This window comes from Ciconia boyciana, chromosome 1 (genome assembly GCF_034638445.1).
Source record: "Ciconia boyciana chromosome 1, ASM3463844v1, whole genome shotgun sequence".
NCBI classification, from domain to species: domain Eukaryota; kingdom Metazoa; phylum Chordata; class Aves; order Ciconiiformes; family Ciconiidae; genus Ciconia; species Ciconia boyciana.
In genome coordinates, this window is record NC_132934.1 from 158,923,484 (window position 1) to 158,949,663 (window position 26,180).

Sequence of the window (26,180 nt, forward strand, 5' to 3'; positions counted from 1 at the left end):
ATATCTTTTTCAAAAACTAACATTCAGTACCTTTTTAAATTTTCCTTGTCGCTTTGCTGCAGACTGCCCCTGGGAGTTAGAATAACATACTGTAAGAAAACATGCACACACCACACAGGATGGAGACACCTTCTCTGTACAATTATGGTTATACTTTCAACCTACAGATTTTTAAACTTTTAGAGAGTCACATCTATGATCAAACATGCTCTTAAAGCATGCTCTTTCAGGTTTTAAAAATTAATAAAACAATGCATTATTGTGTATACAGTCTGTTATTCCTGTAAGACAAGCAAGTGTTGTTAACCACTTAGCTTAAATTAATAAATTACAGAAATTCAGCCTCAAAAGTGTAGATTTTAGATTTTGAATGTTTAGTGGCATTGTTCTATTTCATAATAAATATACAGTAATTAGATACATTTTCTCCTCACATTGCATCCACTTGCTGACCTAGAGACAACGTTGCTGCCTAGTCCTCCTTTTTTATCTCCTGGTACATACTGAGGTTCACTAAAGGCAGCAGAAAGTATTCGATGCTATTTGATACCATCCTTTTTCCAGTGAAATATGACCACAACAGTAATGCCTAAGACTATGACATGACACACTCCTCAGCTAGAATTTCTCTCCATGTAAGGTCTTAAGTATTCTTCATCACATGAAATTTGACAGGCAATACCTACCTACCTCCTACTTCCCATCCCAGAAATCACTGCATATAACCACTTAGTCTGGTTTTAAAATAAGATAGACAAGAATTACAAGCAATAGTTCAAGGAAGTGCAGAATTCAAGTTAGGGAAACTATACTACACTACTGTAATGGATTTACCATGGATTTCATAAAAGTGTACTTGCAACCTTGCAGGAATCACAAAGAAATATAAAACTAAATATTTTAGAGTTCTTAGTTACTGGGTTTTCCCTCACTGATACATAAATTCTCCTGAAAGATATTATCTAACCTGCAGTTAACATGCAATCTGCCCCAAAAGTACCACCTACAACCAAATCAGATTGAATGAACTAAACTTTTCTACTCAACAAGATCTAAAGGTATGTGCCCACCTAATCACAGAAACTTATTTTCTATGAAAACATACTCTAGTTTTATACATGTTGTTCAGCCACATCTAGTGATATATGGACATAGATGAACTACCTCTAAATACTAACAAATCACCAGGATTGATTCAAATTTGTTCTCAGCTTTGCCATCTATTTAAAAATAGCTAAGGGAATCTTCTAAATACCTTAGCACCAGATACACACACAAGAGTGATCTGGTTACTGTAATCACTGTTGCACTACAGATTCATACAAGTTAGAAACCAGTTTTTACAGGATGCTGCATTATGAGCAAAAAAACCCTACAGCTTTTTTCTAGCATCACATACAGAGATCTTACATCATTCTGTCGGAGCATACAGTCATATTAGTGGTTGACAACATCAGTGTGCAGAAAGTAAGAATATCTGCTTACGCATTTGAGTCAGCAAAATTCCTACCACTTTGTAACAGTAACATGTAGGTGTTAAGAAAGCACATATTTTTGCTGAAAATTGTATACATGCAAGGAAGAGTATAGTTATTAGAGAACCAACATGCACAAAACACTATATCTATGCACATATTTTTTCATTCAAAAATTATACTAAGCTAGGCAATTACACAAAATCACTTTTAAAGGCTCCACACCAACGAAAAAGCAGTTACTTCTAGAAATACAAGGATTCAGAGTGAAAGAATTAGAATTAAAAATTTAGAAAATGCAATTAAATTTGAAATAAGATGAAAATAAAAATAGAACTACTTAGAAGTTAGTTACTCTGACTTTATAATGAAACAACTGCTTCTAAAATGTGTTATGTTACTAAACCTGGTGCTCTTTAAAGTACTAAAACCATGAAATACAGCACTTCCTGGCATGCCATTTACTTGCTTCAAAAGTTTCAGAAAAACAAGCTGTCATCCATTTCAAATACTCACAGCTTTCTTTCCAAGTTCTGTTTTAGACAGTGTAAGAGCTCCTGCAAGATAACATCCTGGTCCTGCTCCTTTAGGTATTCTATTCAAAGAAAGAAAGTTCAATGTTACAACGAGGTTCATTAATGTTCCATGAGGACTACAATAAAGAACCCAAACAGTGAAAGAGAAACACAAGAGGAATTACCAAGCCTAAACAGGTAGACACTATCAAAGTATCATTTTAGTTAGGTGCAGATGCAGCTGGTTAGATGTAGATGAGAAAAACAGGACTTCAGTAACTTACTTGTCATCAGGCAGAGATGTAACAAAGAATGGCTGACTGTGTTTTGGTGGTAATGTCAAACTGTTGGATTTCTTCTTCCCTAAGAGAGCAAGGCTATGGTTTTCATAAATATCTAAGCTCAAGGTACTAGACAACCTGTGAGAAACAATAAATGGAAGGTCTTTGATGCGATCCAGCTCACTGTTCTGTTCGTGTCGAATTTGTAACCGAATAGTGTAATCTCCTTTTTCCAGTTTCACAGAATACTGAAAGAAAGAATTTCTCATAAATGTCAAGATTAAATACTTCACCATTCACAAAGAAACCCAGAAATAAGACTGTCATGTTCTTCTTGATCCATATAGCTCTAGCCATTTAAAGTATGCTAGATTGCTTAGTTTTGAAATCTCATGAAAACAGAGTGCTTTCAAGACTCAATAGCAGCCAAAATGTGTTTTGGCTGACTGAAAAAAAATTAAGTTTTCAGACCATAAAATAGGCTGACATCATTTGTTCCTATCTTAACACTGTATTAACTGCTCAAATAATAATCAGAATTCTTGCTAAACTTCCAGTTCAAAACCTCTAGCAGGTTTGCCTTGATACACTTTCAGTTTACTATGTAACTTCGGGTGCTCTGTGGTTTAGATCACAGGATATCTTCTACTGTCTCAAACATTGTACCAGCGTTCACACTGAGGGACCCAGTATTCCTGTGAGATTTAAGGCTGCTGTTTAAAGAGCTGACAGACTCTTTGCCTTGAGCTTTTTATACATTCAATTAGGAATATGCAGATAACATCATCCTTATTTATTACCCCCCCCAACAAAAAAATCCCACAAAACCAGACTCTCAAATTCTTAGTTTTGAAAACATTCTTTCATTTCTATCGACCTAAAAGGGCACCATGTGGATGTTTTGAGCAGTAGCATGTTAAGTTTCCTTTCTGCTGCTGCTATAATACAAAAGGCAGCCCTAAGTAGAAAGCGACAATAATTTAGAACTACCCTGCTCCCAGAATCTCCCTCTCCTGGGTTAGGGAGTCATGCTTCCTCTTGGTATTTCTTCCTGGATTAAATAATTTTGAATTGCTTTAGAATTGTTCTATGATGCACAACACCAGAGATTTACAGTGTGGTGGTCCACCAGGTGTAAGTAACAGACATTTAAATAATGTAATTTCTGAAATTCATTTATAAGATTCAAAATCCATGCTTTAAAGTTGATGTTTTGTACACTTCCAGAATGATCAATCTATTAAAATAAACATTACATTGATGAAGTTCAACCGTGATCTTGGATTGGTAAAAAATAGTTTCAAAACCAAAACCTATGGAAAATATTTCTCTTATGCTCTTTTTCTCTTTTTTACACACCCCCCCCCCCCCCCCATGATCCAGACACACTGTCTGTTCCAGCAGAAAAAGATTCCCACAGAGGGTACAGTATCAACAAGTCTTGTGCAAAAAAACCCCCTTTGCAAGACAGCAACAGGAAGTAAACCAAGCTATAGCATTTAAAAGGCTGTTTGAAGACATCAACAGCACAGAAGACAGCCTTCATGGATACAGAAGCCTCTCATTTATCAGCATACAAGTCAGACTTGTATGTACTTGTATGTACTTGTATGTACAGAAAAAAATAATGGGTCCTTTCCACCTTAAATAGCAAAGTTCAAGGTATCATCTTTGTAAAAAACCCAAACATAAAGACAACAAGAACTTGAATTCACTTCTTGAGAAGCACCAGTCAAAACCACAAGAAATTACAAGTTAACAGCTTTTTGTAGAAATTAAACACACCAGAAGTTTTTCTCCTTCTTTGGAACAGAAAAAAAACCCGTAATGTTCTATTTCATGGAAACAAACCTGTCATTACTTTTTTCATACAAATATATCACCACTGAATCTGTCTTCTTGTGAAGATATAACAACATTATACCTATGCATCAAGAAATGTTAAGAACTAACAGCAGGCCTGGGAGGTGAAAAAGAATGAAAATTTTCACACTGTGCAGAAAACAGAAGGTAAAGTAAATACATTACTCTGTACCTGGTGTGGATAGGCATCTCCTGAACCCATTTGTCTTTTGTTCTGGTCAAAAATAATCCACAGTTGACTATCAAATTCAGATTCGTACAACAATTCACAAAGAAGTGGACAGCTTGGAGTTACTTCTCCACTCTTAGGCTATTAAAAGAAAGGTCAAAACATTTAATCCACTATTGAATAAAAGAAGTACAATCCTTACACACGTATTCAAAAGGATACCTGAACTAAAGCCCATTTCAAGCAACAGTAGCCCCTAAAAAGAACCAAATCAGAGTTTTGACTGTAGAGAGTCTAGAGCATGAATCTAGACCTGATTTCTGACAGAAAGCTAGTTAAAGTTAAAATCTGGTTTTAGAAAACATGCTGTATTTATTAGCAACTTCTAAAAAAACAGCCACCCATAACCTTTACCTGATGGAAGTTATAGGTCAAAATCATCTCATACAGTTGACGATTATTTGGTAAAATATCTCTGGATCCCAAAGGTTTTATTTTTGCACTCACTGGTCTGCAGTTAAACAACAAAAAACAGAAGGTACTCTTAAGAAACATGTATCCTCTATCAAAATTTGTCTTGCTTAAGCAGAACCATATTCTGAAGTACAACTGAATTCAGCACGTGCAATAACATCTCTTAAAATATTGTAACTATCCAGGCAGCATAAATTCCTCAGTTAAAATGAGTGTCAGTTCAAGAACAAGGTTTAGTGACATTACAGATGCTGCCAAAGAAAGAAGCCAACAAAACTTAGCAAGCACATCTAAATGCTCAAAATTAAAGGTAACTTAAAAAAAAAAAGGGAAAACCAACAGACCTCAGGATTGGGAAAAAAAAATTAAAAATCGGGTTACTTTACATCTCTAGTATCCATGCTGCAATCAGCACTTTTATTCATAGACTGAAAGATCAATGGCACAGTAATCAGAAGACAGAATAAGTAGTTGATAATTGTTTGCTATAGAAGGTTATATCAGAAAAGAATCTGTAAGAGGCCTTACAGAAATGAGAGTAGTAAACAGAAGAATGTTAACATACACTACCTATGTAGTGTATGTTAACTCAGATACAGTTAGGACAAGCTATTGTTCAGAGCAGCACAAACACTTTAGACCTTAAGCATCAAAGAATATAGGCTAAATAATAATGATATAGAAAAATCAGAGCTTCGGAAAGAAAGAATAGTAGAATGAGGGTGGCCTGGCATGATTTAAGTTTACATTTCATTCATTCATTTTGACAACCTTTAATTACACAATTAACATTTTTCTGTAAGATTCTCTCAGCTCTTTCATTGCCAAGAGCACAGACTAGTCACCCAGTAAAATACCTGTGCTGGGTCAGACCACAGGTCCATTTAACCCAGGTTTCCTAGTCTGGCAGACACCAGTTAGACTGCTGACAGAAGACTTAAGAACCAAGTAATAGCACACATGATATGTCTCCCTGATACTCGCTCTGCCTCCAAGTATTTGAAACTCAAGAGACTGAATGACAAACCATTCAGTACTTTTTTTTTCCCCTCTGTGTTATGACTCGTTACTTCATTCAGGAGACACTATTCATGCCTTAATTTAACTACATGAATACTTCTCATTAGTTTACTTAACTGCAGTTCGTTTACTGTCAGATGAGTGCCTCAAATATTACAAGGAAATAAGAGTATCTCCATTTTACAAACCAAGAATGAGGCAAAGGTATATTAGGGGACCGTTTTATTTCCTCACTTAAGGCATATCAAATTGGGTATTTCTGAATCTAATGTTAGGTGGCATGTTCATTAAACAATAAATTCCTAGTGACCTCAATTCCAGTTACAAGTATCCAAAAGCCCCAGACAGAGCCCAAGGTCTCCTCTGAGAGGCCCAAATAATGGAAAACTGTGGATTACTGACCACTGTGAAATTGCCTGGCCCAAGTCTTAAGAGTACTGCTTAAACTGTATGGCACTTCTTGAAGTTGGTTCTGAAGTGACCAACTTCAGTAATTGCTGCACTGGTTAGGAATTTTCCAACAAACCTTTTCCTCCAAATCAGCATGTGTCAAAACTGACAACAAGATAAACACAACTTTCCACATAAAATTCTGCACCAGATCCTATAAAAACACTTCCAATCAAGCAAGAGAAAGAAAACAGTCTCCCCAGGTCAAAACTGGGCAGGATCTAAAGCAGCTGCTTAAACAGCCCAAAACAACAAACAGTAGCACCAAATAACTCTACAATTTGTTTCTTTAGATACTAAGATGCCTTTTACCTCTAAGTGTCTCCTTCAGAAGCAATGAAATATTGTAAATTTTTTTTTAAATTAGCTTAAGGAAAATAATTTGTATGGAAAAACTCACGAAAATTCTCAAATTTTGTTAAAAGGAACCAAAAAAAGAGAATGCTGAGAGATTTTATTAATTGATGCTTCCAAACCTACTTAAAATTTGACAATAATATTACTGTTATCCTAAATTTCACTGCTAACTTGTTACTATTTTAACTACATAGGAATAGTTTTCCCACTTTCCCAATACAATTCCCCAGAAACTCTACCTGAGCGTTTGAACCCAGCTTTTCAGATTTATGCATGGAGCAATATCTTCATACTTCAACAGGGACTGAACATCAAATCGTACAATGCCTTCTGAAGCATGCTAAAGAAAGAGTATATAACAATTATGTTTTGTGCACTTACAATGTCAGATGTGGACTGTCTGATATGTCACTTAAAAATACAATGCAAGCTGTATTTATCTATACTATAAGAAGTAATACTGTACAAGTTTGAAAGTGTCACAAGCTTATCTCTATTTTACAACAGCAGATATAATGGGACTTGCAAACCTTTAGCAATCGGAGCTGAAGTCTTATTTCCCCACCCAATAATTTAAGTACTGTGTACAGAACTGTACAAGTCACACTTCAGGCAGGGCTGCGTTTTGTATATGCATCTGTGACAATTTCCTCTGAATATGTAATGCAATAAATACAGGTATTATTCATCTAGAATCTTAAAACAAGTATTTTATGGTGCTTCTGCTTACGATTATTATTACAGAATAGTTTAACTTTGCAAAAAAGAAACAATACTACATACACAGGCTAGTGATGGGCAAAATAATCTGAAAACTTTTTTCTAGCTGTATCCCATGACAAAGCCACCAGTATATCAGCACGATTAAAATTTATTTTATGGAAGTTACAGGTGCTCAAGAAGGAGGGGCAAAACTGTTTGTATTATCTCATTTTTAACTCGCCATTATTCATTTGATGTAATCCTGCTGGGGTGGGGGGAGCTACTGTGCACACCACCACCACCAGCTCTTTCTTTTCCTGCTCTACTGGTTCAAGACCTGGTACCCTAGCACAATGCACCCACTTTTTTCCCCAGTTTATTCAGCTCTTAGAGCCTGAATACATCCAAATTCACCTGTGGGACAGCTATAATTTGCTCTGGCCCCTCGCTGAAAAAAAAGGGAGCAGCCATGATAAATTAGCATGGTGCTGCTGCATGTAGGTATTGCCATCTCAGCTCTCAAAGACAGCCCTCTCCTGAGGGAGGCAAAGTCAAGCCAAGCCAGGTTGCACAGGACAGCAAAGACCACAGGAGCAAGACAAAGTACTGTAAATATTATGAAACTAATGTTTTTAGCAACTTTTTCAATCCTTTAGTATCACAGAGCCTTAGGAATCACGACACTGCCCATCCACTGTGCCTTCAACTGCCCTAAACGATGAATCTCAAGCCAATCAGCACATTTCAATAAAACACTGAACAGAAAATAAATTTTAATGATATTTTATTCTGAAAATGGTATGTAGAATATTGTCTTTTAGCAATGGTAGTCTAGATATTCAAGTTCAAGAACTGTGGTCCCAGCAAAGTTTATTTACACAAACACTTGCTTAGTGTAAGTATAGTTACAATTTCAGCCTTTTAGTATGTCCTTTCTATTGGTGTTGGGTTTTTTGTTTGGGTTTTTTTCTTCCTTTCTGTTTTTGTCTCCTACTGATTTATAATGAAAAGGCATAGGAAAAAATCATAAATAATGGTAGTGGGCATTTCTGTGGGACTGAACTCCTATTTACCTATTTTTAAGAGAAAACATGAACATCTCATGAATAAGGATACTTTTAGTCTTTCTAAACACAGGCAAGAATGAAGTAAAGCTTTTTTTATTCTGAGATACCACAGCACTTCTGAATAATTCAAAATAAACACTCTGGAAAACTTACCATGTTTAGCTGAGGAGTAGCACAAAGCACACCATGGAAAGAAATCGTGTAATTAATGCTAACATCGCTAAGGCTTGCCCACCACCGAGCAACACAAAATTCAATGGTTTTTCCAGCCTGGGTAACAAAAGCACGAAGTTAAGACTCAAGCTCCCATCTTTTCCTTCTATTCACCCCAGCCTCCCTCATCCCAAGCTAAAAAAATTAGAGTATAGCTCAAAAAAGACCCTGTTATGTCCAGTTTACTCCAATTGTACAGGTTTGTAGAGTACCAAGACATTATACTTGGTCCAGAAAACACCAGACAGTTCCAACAAAATAGGATGACTGATGACTGCATCAAAACAAAGAGTGTCAGGGATATACCGTACAGAGAAAGGTACAGCTTTTAAATGTTACATCTTCCTTTCCTATCCTTCAAACTAGGCAGACAGGTTAGTTCATAGATTAGTTTAATATGTGTGCCCTAGAAAATGTGTATCAGAAAAAGAGATCCTACTCTCTGCCTAAATATGATGACATGAGGCTTTGGGAAGTTTGGGATTTTTTTGTTGTGGTTTGGTTGGGGTTTTTGTTGTTGTTGTTTTTGGTTTTCTAACTAACACGATAAGATTCACTGTGCGTCAGTGGGACAAACTTAGCTTAAGGTCCTCCACCTGACAGTTTCACAGAGGGTAAGGGACTGAATAGCACTGAAATCATAACCACTCTTAGGCTTTAGAGCTACACAACTAAATTAAGCAAGGCAGGGGACAAACTTGAGAAGTGGACTCTGTCACCCACACTCCTGAAATGTTAGCTCACTCCCTGGTTCTGTTGTGGACTCCTGAGCTAGCATTATTCAAGCTAAGCCTGCTGTATCTAAGCAGTATGAATGTAAGACAGTCAGTTACCACCTGGCTTCAACATCAAGCAGATGTCCCAGGTTACCACATTAAGCACTAAAGGCAAAATATACTGAACTACATCTATCCAACAAGTTATAGCCCCTATTTGAAAGGGAAACAAACGGGTTTGTATCAACAAGTAGCAATAAATTGAAGAGATTAACACATATTATAAGGGCATTACCAAATAATTAAGCTATTAGAGATCTTTTCAAAACTGAAAACCAGATGCATTCACTACTGTAACAAATGTATGATTTCTTGGGCTTGGGACTTTTCTTTGGAAAAAAAAAATCCAGACTGAGTTATGTTATACAGCACTGATATATTACTTTCTTCCCCCATGCCACCCTAAGGTAACTTACTAAGACAGGAAATGCTTCAGTCACTGATCCTTTTTCTGGTAACGATGAAAATTTGTAGAACTCATGACTTCTATATGCTTTTTGTTTCACTAGCTGAACGGCATGAAGCACAAACTTGGCAGTCACATCAGCTGAACATGAACATACTGTCACTTCTACATTAAAGAAAAAAATTAAGTTTAGTTTCAAGAGCCAAGAATTTTAGAAGGAAAGCAGAGATTCAGCAGAAAAACACTAGTTTCACAAGTAATTTGTAATTTAAGAAGTTATACAGTACCCCAAGTGGCTCCATATGTGACTAATGCTTATGTATCAGTTATTTACAAAGACCCCTTCAGATTAAGGAAAACTAGCTAAATCCAGAGAGATCAGTTAAGAGAAACATGACTCAACTAAAAGGTGAAAATTAATCAGACAGTACAGATGTATAATCTGTAGAGGACAGACTAGTCTTATCACTAACTTCAGTCTAAATGAAAGATTCTTGAAAGGATTATTATTTAGTCATCTCACACAGGATTACTAAAGGAAGAGGAGAAAAAAACCCCTTTTTTTCCTCCTTTCAGAACTATGAGCTACTTGCCCATTATGAAAATCACATTTTCTTCAATTAAGACATCTTTCAACACTACATCCATACACCTTAAAAACTAGGCAAACCTCAGTAATATTTTTCCATAAACATGGGGTATTCCTCCAATTATGGGCAATCACTTCAGATTGTATTTGATGGTTTCCAGAAGACTGAGAATCAGGATTCTACTATACCAGAAACCATGAGAGAACTCAAAATCACTCCTCTAAGAGCTTAAAATCAAATAAATATTTTACATATTCATGGGTCAAATCCTTCAGTTCTTATTTAGGTAGAACTCAAAATTATTTCAAAACAACTTTGTCAAGTCTGACAGATGCAATTTTTTTATTTAATTAATGTGCTCATTTTCCTTACCAGCCCACGTAGCTCCCTGTGGAACATCAATGAAGTGCCTTCGGATTTGACCAGGTTTAAAATGAACATCTGTATATGTCAGGTCATAGCCTGATGATTCATCTACTCTGTATGTCAAAAAGAAAACACAAACAGTAATCAAACAAGCTGTGAAGCCTTTTTTTTTTTAAGTATTTTTAAATACAAAAATACTCTCCAAAAAAGTGTACAATGAGGATATTTAGTCCTCAGTTATTTTAATCCTGAATAAATGAGGACTGAATATTTTTTCAGTCTTCAATTATTTTAATCCGTACTAGTACAGAATCTGACAGCACAACGTATCTAAAAGATTTAAAACATCAGCTCCACCACATTATGTAGGCACCCTCCCCGCCTCCCTGAAGTTACTGTGCTTAAACGTAAGTATCAAATAATCCTGGTTTTCAGGGGATCTGCTTCTCCTGGCTGAATATAAAGTAAGCTAAGGTATGTAAGAAGTAATATTTCTATGAATGAGTTAGAGAAAAGTTACATTTTTTTTCTCAGGGCAGAGTGTCCACTGAATAGGTTTAATAAGATACTCTCCTTCCTTATCAACATCGCTGAAGTCACATGTTTAAACCAATGATGGGCACCATACTAACCCTCTAAATTTGCTGTATTAAAGCCATGATGGAAGCTTATCCCAATGTTCACCTGCCAAATAATGCCCCCTGCCTTTATGTACTCTAGTCCACCAGTTAGAAATGAAAAAACAAACTCCAGCTGACCTACGAGTATACTGATCGATACTTTGGTCAACAAGCCAGAAGTCATCTGTGTTCCGATGGACCAGGAAGCTGCTACCACTGTGGCTAAGCCCACCAGAACACACTGCCTTCTGGCTGCCAGGACCAAAACTACAAAAAAGCCACTGCTGTATAAGTCTGCTGTGAGAATCTTTTCAGATCTCTGCTCCCTTATCAATGTTAGTAGTGAGGTCAAGAACTCCCAGAGAAAGACGGTGGTGAAATAAATGACAAGTCAAGTAGGTACAGAAAACTAAACTAAACTTTAAAAGTGTAGATAAAGCCTGGATTTACTGACCTTGTTGGTATAACAACAGTTATTGGAACTCTGAACAGAGGGCCTACATTAGGCATTGCTATATCATATCCACACACCTAACAAAATAAAATACAGCCACTTAAAATCTTTGGTCAAAATTAAATTATAGAAGACAACATTAAACTTAAACTAGTTGCAGAGTATTTTGAATCTTTGTAGTTATCACTGAGAAAGAGAGATCTTCATTTGACCGCTGTCACCCTAGAAACAGTAAAACAGCACTATTCACCAAGAAAAAAAATAATAGTTTTCACACTTACACTCATTTGAGTCTTTCCCCAGACGTTTTCAAGCTTTCAACCCACATTTGATAGTCCTTATATCAGAAGCTCAACCCAGTTTCAACTCAGAATTTGTCCCAAACAGCCTTATTATTTTTTCAGCTATTTTTATTGTTGTATTAAAAATATTTTAATCCTTGTTTTCCAGGATTATGTTCGAGAAAATACAGTTTGATTTACCATGCCTTTCATGGCCAAGCTTTAACTACTACCTCTGAAAATTTGTTCCATCATCACTTTGCTAAAATGTTCTCAGTGGTACCATAGAAGATTTGCAACTCTAAGCATCTTAAGCAAGTCACTTCTAAAAAGCAAGCTGATGTCATCTTTATTATGATCAACTACAATGCAATGGAAACATTTCAATGTTAATGTAAAGGTCTGGGATGAGGATGGAGAGGGCTGAAAAATACTTTTTGTTAGTGGGTTTCTTTTGCAGGAGTGAAAGAGGATGATTGGTAGAGAAAATTAGAAACTTAATGGCTTTCGTATTAAATTTGTCCAAATTTGAATGTAGCTGCTCAAAGTCAGCAAAACGCTTCTGCTGTACACAGCCATTACCACACATTTTTCTCCTTCACCTTACAAAATGGGATGGAGTAGAGGTGAGGAAACAAGAAAATAGGTTGCATCACTGTACCCAAGCAATTCCTCAAGGTAAAGCAAAATCTTGGGTCCCTATAAGACTGCACGGCAACACCACAAAAAACTACACCAGTCCTTAAGCCACCACAGAAAGAAAGAAAGAAATATTTAAGACCTCATAAAAACACAAATCTCTGTTCTCAATAATAATACAGGACTGAGCCAGATAGTCAAAGGTGAAAATATATCCAGAGAAAAAAACCTTAATGAATGGTTATTTATTTGGTTTATATTGTCTATATGCTTTTATTTTTTAAACACAGATGCTCAAAGTCCCATTGGCATGTGCTATACAACATTGTATAGCATAACTATCGCTGAACCCTAGATTCAGCCTGTATAGTGAAATGGCAGTATTTTCTGGTCTGTACAGCACACAGCTTTTACTTCCTTAAAAATTACTTCTATGAAAAGTTGATAGAGACCACATGAAAAGGAAAGGGCACACAGCCTTGCTTAGAACACCAATACTTCAATACCTCTGTATAATGTAGGCCTTCTCTCAGGCCACGTGGATCCACACGAATATTTATGTGTCGACACTGGTTCATAAGCTCTAGATGACTAGGACACTGGACCCATGGTGCATTTGAAGTTAAAGCTAAATGAAGCTGGAGAGATATTCTTTCAGTGTTTTCTGTCAAGAAACAAATTTTTTAAAAAAAGAGTTCAATAACACAAACATGTGCTCATATTCTACTATAACACAGTATTTGCCATTAAAATGTACACATCCACAAAATGTAATAGGAACCAATTCCTTCAGGCCCCGGGATGTCAGATTCTCCACAAAGGACAGTGTTCTATATTATTTCTTTTAACTTGAGAAAAACAGAATAGCAGCAGTGTACAGTAAAATAAAGGTTGTACCCAACTTTGACATTTTCCCCCCTGAAACAGTCAAACCTGACAAAGTCAAAGGTAGGCTAGTAAGTGAGGTAGGCTAGTGACACTTCAGTTACCCACAACATAGTCTGGAAGCACGTATAAACTTTCTTGTGTAGATACAAAGTCTTGGCTAATGCAGAAAAATACAATAAAAAGCAATTGCACTGATTCTGATGGTTATACTAATTACCAAATTACACTATAGAGCAACCTAAGCAAGAGGTAAAGTATATTAAAAAAACTACTATGATAATGTAGTCTGACTCTGCAAACAGTTAATTTAGCCAATTTTGCAAGTTATCTTCCATATTAAAAAAAAGCCATGGGTTAAAGCACAGCTTCCAGAAAAGCATCCACCTTAGTTGAAATGTTTTAGTGATTAAAAACCAGCTATTCCCTTGCTCTAAAGATTAATGACATTTTGAAAAAGATTTTCCATGTTTCCTAGTCCTAATTAACCTTAGCTTAATTTTCAGACATATCATGACATCTTTGTTAAGTAGAGAAAAGAGCACTCTATTATCAGATATAATTCCCTCATAGGTAATGAGAAGCAATAAAAACTCAAAGAGAACTTCAGCAGACAGACTGAGCAGATCAGCCTCCCTTAATCTCTTAATTACAGTTTCTCAAACTCAGTCTTGTTGAAGACACCAGACACAGCACAGAAATAACAACTGGACAGGTACTAAGGAAACAACATCATGCTACAAGCCAGTCATCCATTACAAATGCCTAACTATGTTTTCAGATTGTTTGCTTCCTGCAGAAGAGTCTATCGTACAATTATTTTGTTTCCCCATGTCATACGCTAAGTTTAAAAAGCACTGATTGCAATGTAACTTGTCAAACAACTAAGTTACTCTGAGTCAGTAACCTGTCCTGATTCATACCCTTTCTTCCCCTAAATAAACTCACCCCTTTGTCACATGCCAACCTTCTTGGGGATCACTGGTTTTAGGAAAGGAATTAATCTCAGTAACAAGCTCTCACATGGATCACTTTTTGAATACCATGCAATTCAGTCTCTCAGTGAGTTTGTATTTAATGAAGTAAAGCAGGGCAAAACAGTTTATGGAGAAAAGATGTCAAACCTTATTTTGACTTGCACAAGTTACTTTTACCCTGTTAGTAACTAACTAAAACCTGTATCAATTCCTGTATTGTCTTTAGATATATTTATCCATTATTAGATACTGAATGTAAGTCTAGTTTGTTAAACTAAGATTTTTCTCAGGTTGTAGAAACTTAGAAAGTCCAAATCTAGAATGTATAGTCTTTAAATAACTGAGAAACTAATTTCTGGGTAATTTCTTTCATCTTTAGAACAGTAACCATTCTTTGTCAAGAGTTGTCTACAACAAAACCCCTGAAGTTCTACAATTCCATGAAACATTAGGGATATTCGATTATTTTTTCGTATTCTTCCCTGGCCCCACAACTTCACTTTAAATTTCTTTAGAACAAAGAGAGATCACTTTTTTCAGTGAGAGGAAGCACAAAGCAACAGACTCCCCCAAAATATGGAATTGCTGCAGTTATAAGTCTGAGGTTAGAAAAGTTGTTTAGCTGCATGCCTTCATTTACCATGAAATTTGGAGTTGCACTTACTCCTTTTAAGGTACAGATTCCTATCACTCCTCATTATCACAGCTTTTTTGTTTAAAGATTACACTTTATTGCCCTCCCCCTGCATACAGAAACTCTTTCCTACCTGTATTCTCAGGAAAGACAGGTTCTATGCCAACCCCATGATCAGAAGGTGCAGCTATCTGGGCAGGATCTCTGAGGTAGATTCCACGGTTACTGCCAACAGTAACCGTAAAGCCTATGTTGCTTGTGAATGATGAATTCTGAATGAGGTAGTCATAGGCTTTATCAACCTGTTAGAAAGAACACATTCCAAATTAACAAATTTGAACTTAATAGTAATTTATGCATATTATCTTCAATATGAAGTGTTCAGCAAGCACAGCAACAAACAGTGAAGTAACTCATGTGCTACCTTAGCCACACTGATTGCGCTTTACACGATACTCGGTATAGAAAATGAGGCAACATTTTCAGTCTGCAACAGCCACACAGAACACAAAGTCAAGAACATTAAAAAAAAAAAAACAGATCTCCTTTGCTATAAATCCATCAAAAGATGCATAACAAAAGTTTTCAGAGATGGCTTCAAAGACAAAAAGGACTTCAAAGGCCTAGACCTACTATACTAATTTAGATGCCTCTCATATGTGGAGCAACACTAGTTAAGCAGTTAAACCTTTTATACAATAGAAGAAGTTAAGCAGTTCAAGAGAGACAAGCAATATGGGATGCCCATGTAAGTTTTATATATTGATATGAAATAAGAGAATCAGGTCATGAACTCCAGTGCTGGATTTAAGTGAATGAGCTGTCACAGTAAACTCAGATGGTAAGTACACCTTTTTGTTTTAAAAAGACACCCTTCTATCTCGCTTTCTATTCTACTAACTCAAAAAAATCTTACATTCTCTTCTTCTTCACAGTGAGCTACCTTCACCAGCAGAGATTAGGGCACTCTCCTTTGAGACAAGCGGACATGCAACAGCCTTGGTCTCCCAGATGAGTTTTAACCACGTTTTAACACATACTTTAATCACAGACTGCTAAATCATAAGATATGACTGGTGCATTTCATTTTTCTGTGGCAATGGTTTTTATTTGATATGGCTACCACCACTGTTGCCTTCTGTATCAAACTCAGTGTTACAGACGTGCTTAGCTGACATTCCCTACTATGTTCTAGCATCTGCAGAACGTGAGTTTAGGGCTAAGCATTTAATATCTAGCATCTTTAAGCATGAGAGCAAAATCTCAGTACCTCTATTGGGCTAGGATGGGAGTTACTGTAGGCAAAAAACAGCAGTAGCTCTTTAAGAGCCTAAGCTTATGCATAGGGAGACTGTAATTCACTACGCCTTCATCATACAACGGATCACATCACATATTTCCAAGCTACTTAGAAGTCCACAGGATACAATGAACACTCAGACTTTTCAGTGCAGGCCCAGAGCAAAGTCATCGCACAACTGCAGCTGTACTGCTTTGTGAACCAGCGTGGGCATCTCTGTATTTTCACTGCCCAGAACTTAGAGTTACAGCTTTTGTCTGCACAGAACAAGTTCAGCTCTCTCTGACAATAGCATAAAAACATTTTTGGACATTAGGACAGAATTTAGGCATCCAAATCCACATGTGGGTGAAAAACTCACATCCCACTTTCATGTTCACATACCTTTTTCATCAGTCTAAGAATGTGTCTAGCCAACACATTTATTCTACAGTAACTACATGCTGAAACTGAAAGAACTTTCTTACTCCTCTTCCCCTCCCACTACATTCCCTTCTTCTCCCTCAATCAGATCTGAGACTCAAGTAGCACGGGAGCAAACTGAGTGAGCTCATCTAGAAAGCTGCTCTTTTTTTGTGGGCTAGTTTTCAACTGGCAGTTATTTATATTATGTTGGGGTTTTTTGCTAGCAAGTACCTGAATAATACCGTGTCCTTGTGCAAATACTTCTATGTTTTCAGCTTTCACTGCAGTATTTTCTAAAGCTCTTCTGACAGAATGAACAGTGTAATGAATATCATTAGCTTTGAGTCCTGAAATTAAGAAGAAGGGTATTATTGGATACAACAAAAAATTTGAAAGTTACAGCATTTTTTTTTTTAAAGGAAAAACTACCTAATCTCTTTTAGACTATGCATCTATATTTAACATTGTAGCACATTACCTGACAATACTAATGCAATGCCTCCACATGCATTGGGAGAAGACATAGATGTGCCATTCATGAGTTGTGTTCCTCGCAGAGTCCAGTTTGGAACAGAAGCAATAGCACCTCCTGGGGCACTGATACTTACTCCAAGGGCTCCATCAGTGCTAGTGTTAAAACAGAATGGTTGAAAAAACAAACATTTTTTTCTGCACACTTTAACTTGAAGTTATCCATGCACTTAAAATAATTTTAGCTTTAGGGAACATTCACAAGCATATTACTTCACTAAATCCATTAACCCATTAAACTAAAAAAAAAAGCATGCCACTAAGTAGCAATTTAAAACATCACATTAATCATCAGCTATGCCTGTTTTACACTGAAAGTTTTCTAAACTTTCACTCCTTCAATACTCTTCACCAGGCTTCAGTTTAGTCAGAAGAATATCTTCTGGGATTTGAATTAGAAAATGCATGCAAACAAACCCATTAAACACTTCAATACATAAATTAGTATTCTATATAGCCTATTTAACAGTTGTTATTTTTAAAGAAAAACAGTAAAGAGGAAAACTAGAAGAGATCCAAATCCAGATCTCTAATTTTGCATGTTGCCACTTCACTACCAGGTCAAATTCTGAATTTCAATACAGACCCTGAGACAAGGAGAGCAAGAGGAGAAGACAAAAAAAGGAATGTCAAGAGGGGGATCAGGAGGAGCTGGGCCTAAGCCACCTTTCTTTCTTGCCCAAGCATATTTAAGAATGGAGTACCTATGGCACAGTTAAAGCAGCATCTAGTTTTCAACTGTATGAACCAGATATACTCCATCATCCTTGCTCTGGATAGACAAAAATTGCACCACTTGAATAAGGACAGTACTGTCCCTGAGCTATTAAGTTTGTGGAGAGGCAGGGTATTTTAGGGTATTTATATCCCACACTAACAACTTAATGTGTCTAATATCTGTCTCCAATCAGAGTACTCTCAGTATGATACTGTAATGTAACATTTGGACATAATTTATGATAGCCCTATATAAACAACAGGTTCTGTATCATGACACTTCTGGCCAAGCAGTGCAGAGCATATCTGCCTGAAAGCCAGAGTAAGCCTACTGCTTACTCGGACGGACTGATCCCCTACCCCAAGCCTGCTCTAGCAAACACTCTAGTCACCTGCATGTTGCACCCTACACAAGGGGAATCCTCCTTTTGTGGCCAGAGTTGGGCCCTTCAGCTGGCATATGCTAATTCTGACTATTTTATAATGCAAAGTGACAAAACACATGAAATGTAGCTTTTATATATACATGTGTATGTGTATGTATATCAATATTAATTACAAATCTTTCTCCTCAGCTGAAGGCAGACACCACATTTGTCTTTTCCCTACATGAAACATGACAATTCTACCTAAGATGATCTTGGAACAATTTACTTGCCTGTAAATATACAAACAACATGACAGCTAACTTTAAAGCCCAATGCTAATAGGGAAGCATTTGCTACGTAACCAGCAAATAAACCAAGGACCAACCTTAAGCTATGTTTTTTATTTTTTTCCTTCACCCAATACTACTGTAGGCTAAACTACAAAAGACAGTATGCAGTAACTCCACAACTCACAAGAACAATTTCAAACTCTAAACACAGGCAAGAACTCAGGAAGAGATGCTATTCATTTTTTCTTTTTTGGCTACCACATTACTATCAAATGCTTCTGATACATGAAATAAAAAATGAGGTTTTGATTGCCCCTAAACTTTCTTTTATAGATCTTTGACATAATTTTCTATAACATGAGATAGAAAAGCATTTTTTTCTGCCTACTCACACCTCTACTGGACTCAAGCAAAACCCTTGAGTAAGTTGTGCCATCACAGCAATGTCACTGAAGCCAGAAATAACACCACTGCAGTAACAGTATTTCTTTTAATCTTCAACACTAACAGAACAGTTAACTTCACCACACTAACTTAATGAAATAAATGCTATGGAAAAAATCCTCTGAAAAAACAAATTTCAGAAAAAGAACAAATTTCCAAACAACTTTTCAACAACTTTTATCATCTCTGAATAGGGTTGCACTCATCAAATACACTTTCCTGAAACACATAGGTTGTGCCGAGGCAGTTCAGTGGTATTCCCCCTCCCCCAGAAGTTCTAGAGCCCAACATACAAAGGCCTTCCAAGAACAGCAGGCTACCTACACTCTTCCCATGGGAAAGACATACTTTTATTCTGGTATTAATGATGAATTTTTAGATTTTGAATTACATAATCTGAACCCCAAAGTAATGAATTTGTTCTTTTAGTATAACCTACCTAGGCCCTCTGGATGACCAAGTATACTGATTTGCTGGCAGTTTTTCTCTTAAAGAGTATTCAGCAACCATCATGTCAGGTGATACATAGGCACCAACACCTGTAAAAAAAACATTCAAGCATTTTAGATGTACAATGAATTTTTATTAAAAACAAAAAAAAAATATTTCTGTGTTTTAAATTAATTATGAGAATAATTTTTGCTTGACATTTAAAAATAGAAACACACATTTTCCATCTCATTTTTTACAAAGCAAGTGTAAAGCAGCATGCTATGCAGTAACAATACTGATGGTCATACTGTATAATATTAAAATATTATGTAAACTTCAAAGTTTCATTTTTATTCAAATGCAATAGAAGGTATTCACCTTCTACATATCTTTCACAATGGATCACTTCTACATGTCTCCACTCTCTCCCGCACCCCTTTGGCTGTTTTTACACTATTACAAACTACACCAACCATACCTCAAACCAATCTCTGTGAATTGGTTCATATCCACGTGGCTCACAGCTACACTACCTGGAGTAGATGGCCACATCCACACAGCTCAAACACAGTGATGAGACAGTCATTGCTTTCCTGTATATCAGTTCAGAGTGCCCAGAGCACGTAAATGACTACGTAAAAGCTTGCTAAAGTTGTATTTTTAGAACACAATGCTACACATTGCACTGATGCACATTGCATCCATGCTGTGTACCCATTCTAAAGTGTACACTCCATTTTCTTTATGGAACAAGCACTATCAGGATGGTAGAAAACTACCATACCAAGCTGACAAACAAACTTAGCAAGGTCCACGTCCATACTGTCTGTGTGAACCAAGCCAACCTGTCAACTGTATTTTGCTTTACCCTCAAAAAACAAACAAAAAAACCTTATCTGGTTCACTCCAGATGGACAACAAGGAGCAAGTTACTTTGCATGTAGAGTGAATGATCACCCAGTCTCTAGAGTGATACAACAAGTAAGCTGAATTGACAGAGTAGATGCACTGTAAGAGCAAAGCCAATGCAGACCTGAAAAGAGCACGTTAGTTCCAGTTCCAACCCCCAGTCTCAGTAGTGGAGCAACTGCAGATTAACTTTTAGAAAGTAATCACCATTAATTCTACTAGCTGTCCTGAAATAGTGTCTCTCCAACTTTCAAGTCTACATGCTAGTCTCCTTGCATGACAATTCTGAGATTTAACAAGCATCTTGCGTAATGCAGCGTCAGAGGATTTATATAAACATTAAGACTAGGGAAGTTACCCCCGAATGCTAGACGTTTTGCTAAGTCTTATACCTCAATCTTTCACTGAAATACCAAAAAAACCCCCATACACTAGCCCATCAGAAAAACCAGTTCTTATGCCAGTAATAGACTTGTACAGAAGTGGCACTGCAGCTGAAAGAATTCTTCCCCTAGAAGGACTTGTCTAGGTCACATAATGGGATTATTTTATATCCCAATTAAAAATCTTTGTTTCACTACAAATAGAAATTAAAGTATCTGATGAAGACAGATGATCTAAAACTGTGGTTCTGACAATTGAGAATGCATTACAAGACTTTCCAGAATATTAATTAGAATCCAACTTGCTTATATTTTTTACAAGTTGCATTTACCAGCAGCTAATGGTTTGAGTGGTGTGCTGGGACAGTTACAGTTAAGAAAATAAGCTTGGAATCTTCAAATAGGCCAGACCACAAAGATTTCTTTTGCAAATTTTATACAAAGCCACATCAAATCAAGACCATCTGCCTCCTACCTCTGTTTTCTACATAAGTAAGGTCTTGAATTGTAAGAAGATAACAATCTCAATTTTTATACCTAAGCATACAGCAAGTGCCTCCCTCAGAATTAATCTTGTAGCCCAGTAGTCTTTGATATTTTTTTAGATTTAGTTCAGCAACCAACCAGTGATCTCAAACATGTAACACAAGTACAAAGCTTGAAAAGACAGAAGTTGAATACTGTCAAAATTTTTTTTCAAAACAAATTATTTACCTATTACACTAGATGTAGTTCCACCAGGACATCCTACTGTAGAAAGGCAAGGGCCATTATTTCCCGCACTTGAAACATAGATTACGTTGTGTTTCCACACTGCTTCATTAATAACTTCACAAATTCTCCTGATGTAAGAGAAAAAAAAAAAAAGTCATTTAATCAACAATATTGCTTTCTTCCCACAGGGTGAAATTCCCATTTCTAGTAGAATCTCTGTGACCAGTCACAGAACAAGGAACATTATACAGCCTGCTTCCCACACCTAGCAGAGGCGGTTCCAGTACAGAAGCTGACCACAAAAAATATTTTCTGCTTTTAAAAAGGAGTAACAGTTATGTAGCAATATTAGGTCTTCAAAAAAACCCCACAGATTTTGTGTGGTTTCAACTACAAAAATTCTTTATTATTCTAAAATATTCTTTGTATTATAGATCAATAGCACTTTCGATAGGTTTACTTAACTTTCGAAGATAGTAAAAAATGTAAACTGCAACAGTTTAACGTATATGAATCATACAGGCCTGGACAATTCATTCCTACTGACAGTTCATTTAAACGAAGCTCAACAAATGTAATTCCACCTCTGTGATATTGAAATATTTTGTATTACCCACAGTAGCACTCACCCAGAATTTGGCCAATGTGTTGCCTCTCCATAGCTATAGTTGACAAGATCACATTTGTATTTTATTGCTTCTATCATCTGATAAAGTAAAAATAAAAGCCAAAATACATACTAGTCATAGAATAAGTAACTTAAGGAATGCAAAAAAACCATCTGTTTAAAACGATCTGCTACAGATCTAAGAAAAAGGGATAAAATTCTCTTGACTCTACAAAAGAAAATAATTTAAATAACTGATTGAAGTAAATTGGTATTTTCCCAGTGAACAAACAGAATAATAAAAAAACCCACTCCCTGAAAAGTCTTATTCTTGCCATGCTCCAAGCTATAAATTAAGCCATTACCCTAAGAGAAAACTGCAGACATCATTAGTATTGTCTCAAACATCTGTCCTCAACAACATAAAATTCTCCTTTCCTGTGCAGTTTGGTTAAATTCCAAAAAGTCACAAAAATGTTACTGTATATCTTCATGTTGCTATAGCAAGATATTCTACGGGCCACAAATATAATTTTCTATTTTCAGTTTCTTTTCTTATGTAAAATTTTTTCCCCATCAACTCACTATGTGGAAAAGGTCTTGGGCCTTTAATCATTAAAAAGGAATTATATTTTTCCTCACTCTTAAGAAACAGAGTTTAAACAAATTCAGCCACATGGGTAAATACTAGTCTCTATTCTAGATTTAAGTATTCTACAGTTATATAACTAACTATAAAAAAAAAAATACAGTCACAGCACAGAATAAGGAACTTTAGATAAGCATACAAGTAACTTAGCCCATGTGTCAAGCTAGCCAGACAAACTGCAAGCCTATGAGTCTGAAAAACCCTGTAAGTGCTCCATGCAACAGAAGTCTTGTTTTATATTAAAACATTAGTCTTGAGATATGTTTTAAAATATGTTCTCGTTGGTTTTGTGGTTTTTTTTTGGTTGGGTTATTTTTTTTTGTTTTGGATTGGGGGGGAGGGGAGGAGGGGGCAGTGTTTGGTTATGGGTTGTATTCCAAAACCATAAAAACATGGCCTATAAGCAAGTAGAGCAGAAAGTGTTCCACAATATTCTACAATTAAGTCACACTGATGAGATTAATCGTTTGTTCAGTGAAATACCCACAGCTCTTATTAGACCAGTGCCAGTTTCCATTGTACTTAGTCTCGTATCGCCAATCTTGATTGCAAGAATCTGAGCTCCAGGAGCCACACCATTTCGTTCTGGTTCTTCTGGAAAATATCCAGCTGCAATACTAGCCACGTGTGTTCCATGTGCTCCTGAGCAAATGAAAAGTTGTATCACTGTATGTTTAGTGAACTTCATTTATACCAATTTAATACGCTACAGCTCAATTAATTTTCACTTATTGAGCTACAAGTATGTAAATCCAGTTGGCAGCCGGTCACAAGCAGTGTTCCCCAGGGCTCAGTATTGGGGCCAGTTCTGTTTAATATCTTTATCAATGATGTGGATGAGGGGATTGAGTGCACCCTCAGTAAATTTGCAAATGACACCAAGTTGTGTGGGAGTGTTGATCTGCTTGAGGGGAGGAAGGCTCTACAGAGGGACCTGGACAGGCTGGATCGATGGGCCAAGGCCAATTGTATGAGGTTCAACAAGGCCAAGTGCAAGATCCTGCCCTTGGGTCACAACAACCCCATGCAATGCTACAGGCTTGGGGAAGAGTGGCTGGAAAACTGCCTGGGGGCATTGGTTGACAGCCACTGAATATGAGCCAGCAGTGTGCCCAGGTGGCCAAGGGAAACGATTGCCCACCCCTGTGCTCAGCACTGGTGAGGCCACACCTTGAAAACTGTGTTCAGTTTTGGGCCCCTCACTACAAGAGAGACATTGAGGTGCTGGAGCATGTCCAGAGAAAAGCAACGAAGCTGGTGAAGGGTCTAGAGCAGAAGTCTTATGAGGAGCGGCTGAGGGAACTGGGGTTGTTTAACCTGGAGAAGCAGAGGCTGAGGGGAGACCTTATTGCTCTCTACAACTACCTGAAAGGAGGTTGTAGAGAGGTTGGGGTTGGTCTCTTCTCCCAGGTAACAAATGATAGGACAAGAGGAAATGGCCTCAAGTTGCGCCAGGGGAGGTTTAGACTGGATATTAGGAAAAATTTCTGCAGAGAAAGGGTTGTCAAGCATTGGAACAGGCTGCCCAGGGAAGTGGTTGAGTCGCCATCCCTGGAGGTATTTAAAAGATGTGGCACTTAGGGACATGGTTTAGTGGTGGACTTGGCAGTGCTAGGTTAACGATTAGACTTGATGATCTTAAGGGTCTTATCCAACCTAAATGATTCTGTGATTCTGTAAAATGAGCCCAAGGTTCAAATCACTTTATTTAATAAATGTCATATTATACTAAGGAAAAAAAAAGTCAGTAAACAGCAGCAATCTGCAAAATAAAACAGCTTTTTGAGGGGAAAAAGGAGGCAGCAGGCAGAGAAAAAGGAAGTATTAACTTAATTCCACTAACAAAAGTTACTTAAAAGGCTCAACACCTCCTACTCAAAGTTAGGAAAATTATACCTGAGATGACTCAGTGGGGATTAAGAAAAGAATTAGAAATAAAACTGCACAGAAGTATAAAAAGGAATCTCTCAAAAAAAATTACCATCGATTTAGAAACCAGAACTGCTTCTGTAGTTCTACTGAGACTGAATAGTTTAATGAGAAATTAAGAGCATTTTTCAAATCAAAAACATCCATACCACCTTAACCACCCAGGATGCTGCCAAAACAAAACATGATTATATAGAGAACACACAAATATGGGTTCAGAGTAGTTGGAGCTGCAGCTATAGTGACACCTGCCATCACAATAAAGTTTGGATAAACCAAAACAAAGATTAATATCTCTTTTGCTCATGGATGTCTTAAAGATTCTTAAATTATACAAGCACAAAGGACAGCAACTAAAAATCAGTAATCACCCTATATTTAAGAAACAAAACAAAGAAGGTACTTTGAAAGAAGATTCCCTCTATTTTAGGCTTTAAGATGCAGGAACATCTTAAAGAGTACTTAAGTACACACATTCTATGTATACATGCATATGAACACAAAGTTGACAGTATTTCAGACAAAAATGCAAGCAAGTTTGGTAGTGAGCTGTCATTATAGGTTTAGTTCAGGAAATCTGAATATTGAGCTTGATTGCCATAGTAATGAACACTGTATAAAGACACCTGCCTTGAGCCATCCCATGCATCAGAATGAGGACCCAGGACAAATTGCTGCTTCTCATGGTACCTACTCAGCAGCAAAATTTTCTTAAGATTACTTTCATTTACCTCCACTTGTCACAATGGAAAGAAGGTTTCCATCATCATATATATTCACAGAATAATTCAACATCTCAGATGTTCCAAAAGATCCATATTCCTGAGCTTCTTTGTAGGTTCTCAGCACTGTACAGCTAGTTAAGTCACCACTCTCACTTGTATCTATGCAGGCTCTGTTGACAAAAACAGAAAAAAGGCAATTTTCCAGCTGCTGTAAACTTTTGGTTATCTCACCCCCCTCAGTAAAGAGTACCACAAAGACTTCAAGAAGTCTGCTTCTGTGTTTATGGTATCTTGCTTCTTTAAGTCAATATTTTTAAACCTAGTTGTTTACACTTAGATTCAGAAACTACAAAGATCTCTAAATAAACTAATCTTTCAAATGCTACTAAATTCAGATAAATCTGTCTTTGAAAAGCAAGCATATGGAAATTCAGGCAATTTTTTCAAGGAAGAAATTTTACTAAAGCTGTAAAAGTTCAGTGCTGGTACACAAACATTTGAAGTCTTACCCACTGTTTTGTACGATGCATGTTATCAGTCAAGAAAAGCGCCATATTACATCC

The 26,180-nt window shown here is 36.7% G+C and overlaps 1 protein-coding gene across 5 annotated transcripts in view; it reads right to left on the minus strand.

Moving 5' to 3' along the window:
- Nucleotides 1-26,180, minus strand: part of TPP2 (tripeptidyl peptidase 2) — a 57,641-nt gene that overhangs the window by 22,701 nt on the left and 8,760 nt on the right. For 4 of the 5 annotated variants that reach the window (XR_012040390.1, XR_012040389.1, XR_012040388.1 and 1 more), the window contains exons 6-24: nt 25,624-25,787; nt 23,451-23,605; nt 22,337-22,413; nt 21,708-21,835; nt 19,709-19,808; nt 17,398-17,546; nt 17,151-17,266; nt 15,348-15,516; nt 13,225-13,382; nt 11,799-11,875; nt 10,731-10,837; nt 9,779-9,933; nt 8,527-8,643; nt 6,844-6,944; nt 4,718-4,814; nt 4,307-4,444; nt 2,275-2,519; nt 1,992-2,070; nt 31-69 (exon numbers count right to left, since the gene is read on the minus strand). Coding sequence is in view for 2 of the 5 variants with exons in the window: in XM_072849924.1 (XP_072706025.1) it covers nt 31-69; nt 1,992-2,070; nt 2,275-2,519; nt 4,307-4,444; nt 4,718-4,814; nt 6,844-6,944; nt 8,527-8,643; nt 9,779-9,933; nt 10,731-10,837; nt 11,799-11,875; nt 13,225-13,382; nt 15,348-15,516; nt 17,151-17,266; nt 17,398-17,546; nt 19,709-19,808; nt 21,708-21,835; nt 22,337-22,413; nt 23,451-23,605; nt 25,624-25,787 (2,371 nt within the window). In the remaining 3 variants the exon portion in view is untranslated. The remainder of the gene's footprint in view (nt 1-30; nt 70-1,991; nt 2,071-2,274; nt 2,520-4,306; nt 4,445-4,717; nt 4,815-6,843; nt 6,945-8,526; nt 8,644-9,778; nt 9,934-10,730; nt 10,838-11,798; nt 11,876-13,224; nt 13,383-15,347; nt 15,517-17,150; nt 17,267-17,397; nt 17,547-19,708; nt 19,809-21,707; nt 21,836-22,336; nt 22,414-23,450; nt 23,606-25,623; nt 25,788-26,180) is intronic. The other variant, XM_072849925.1, reaches the window with a different exon arrangement.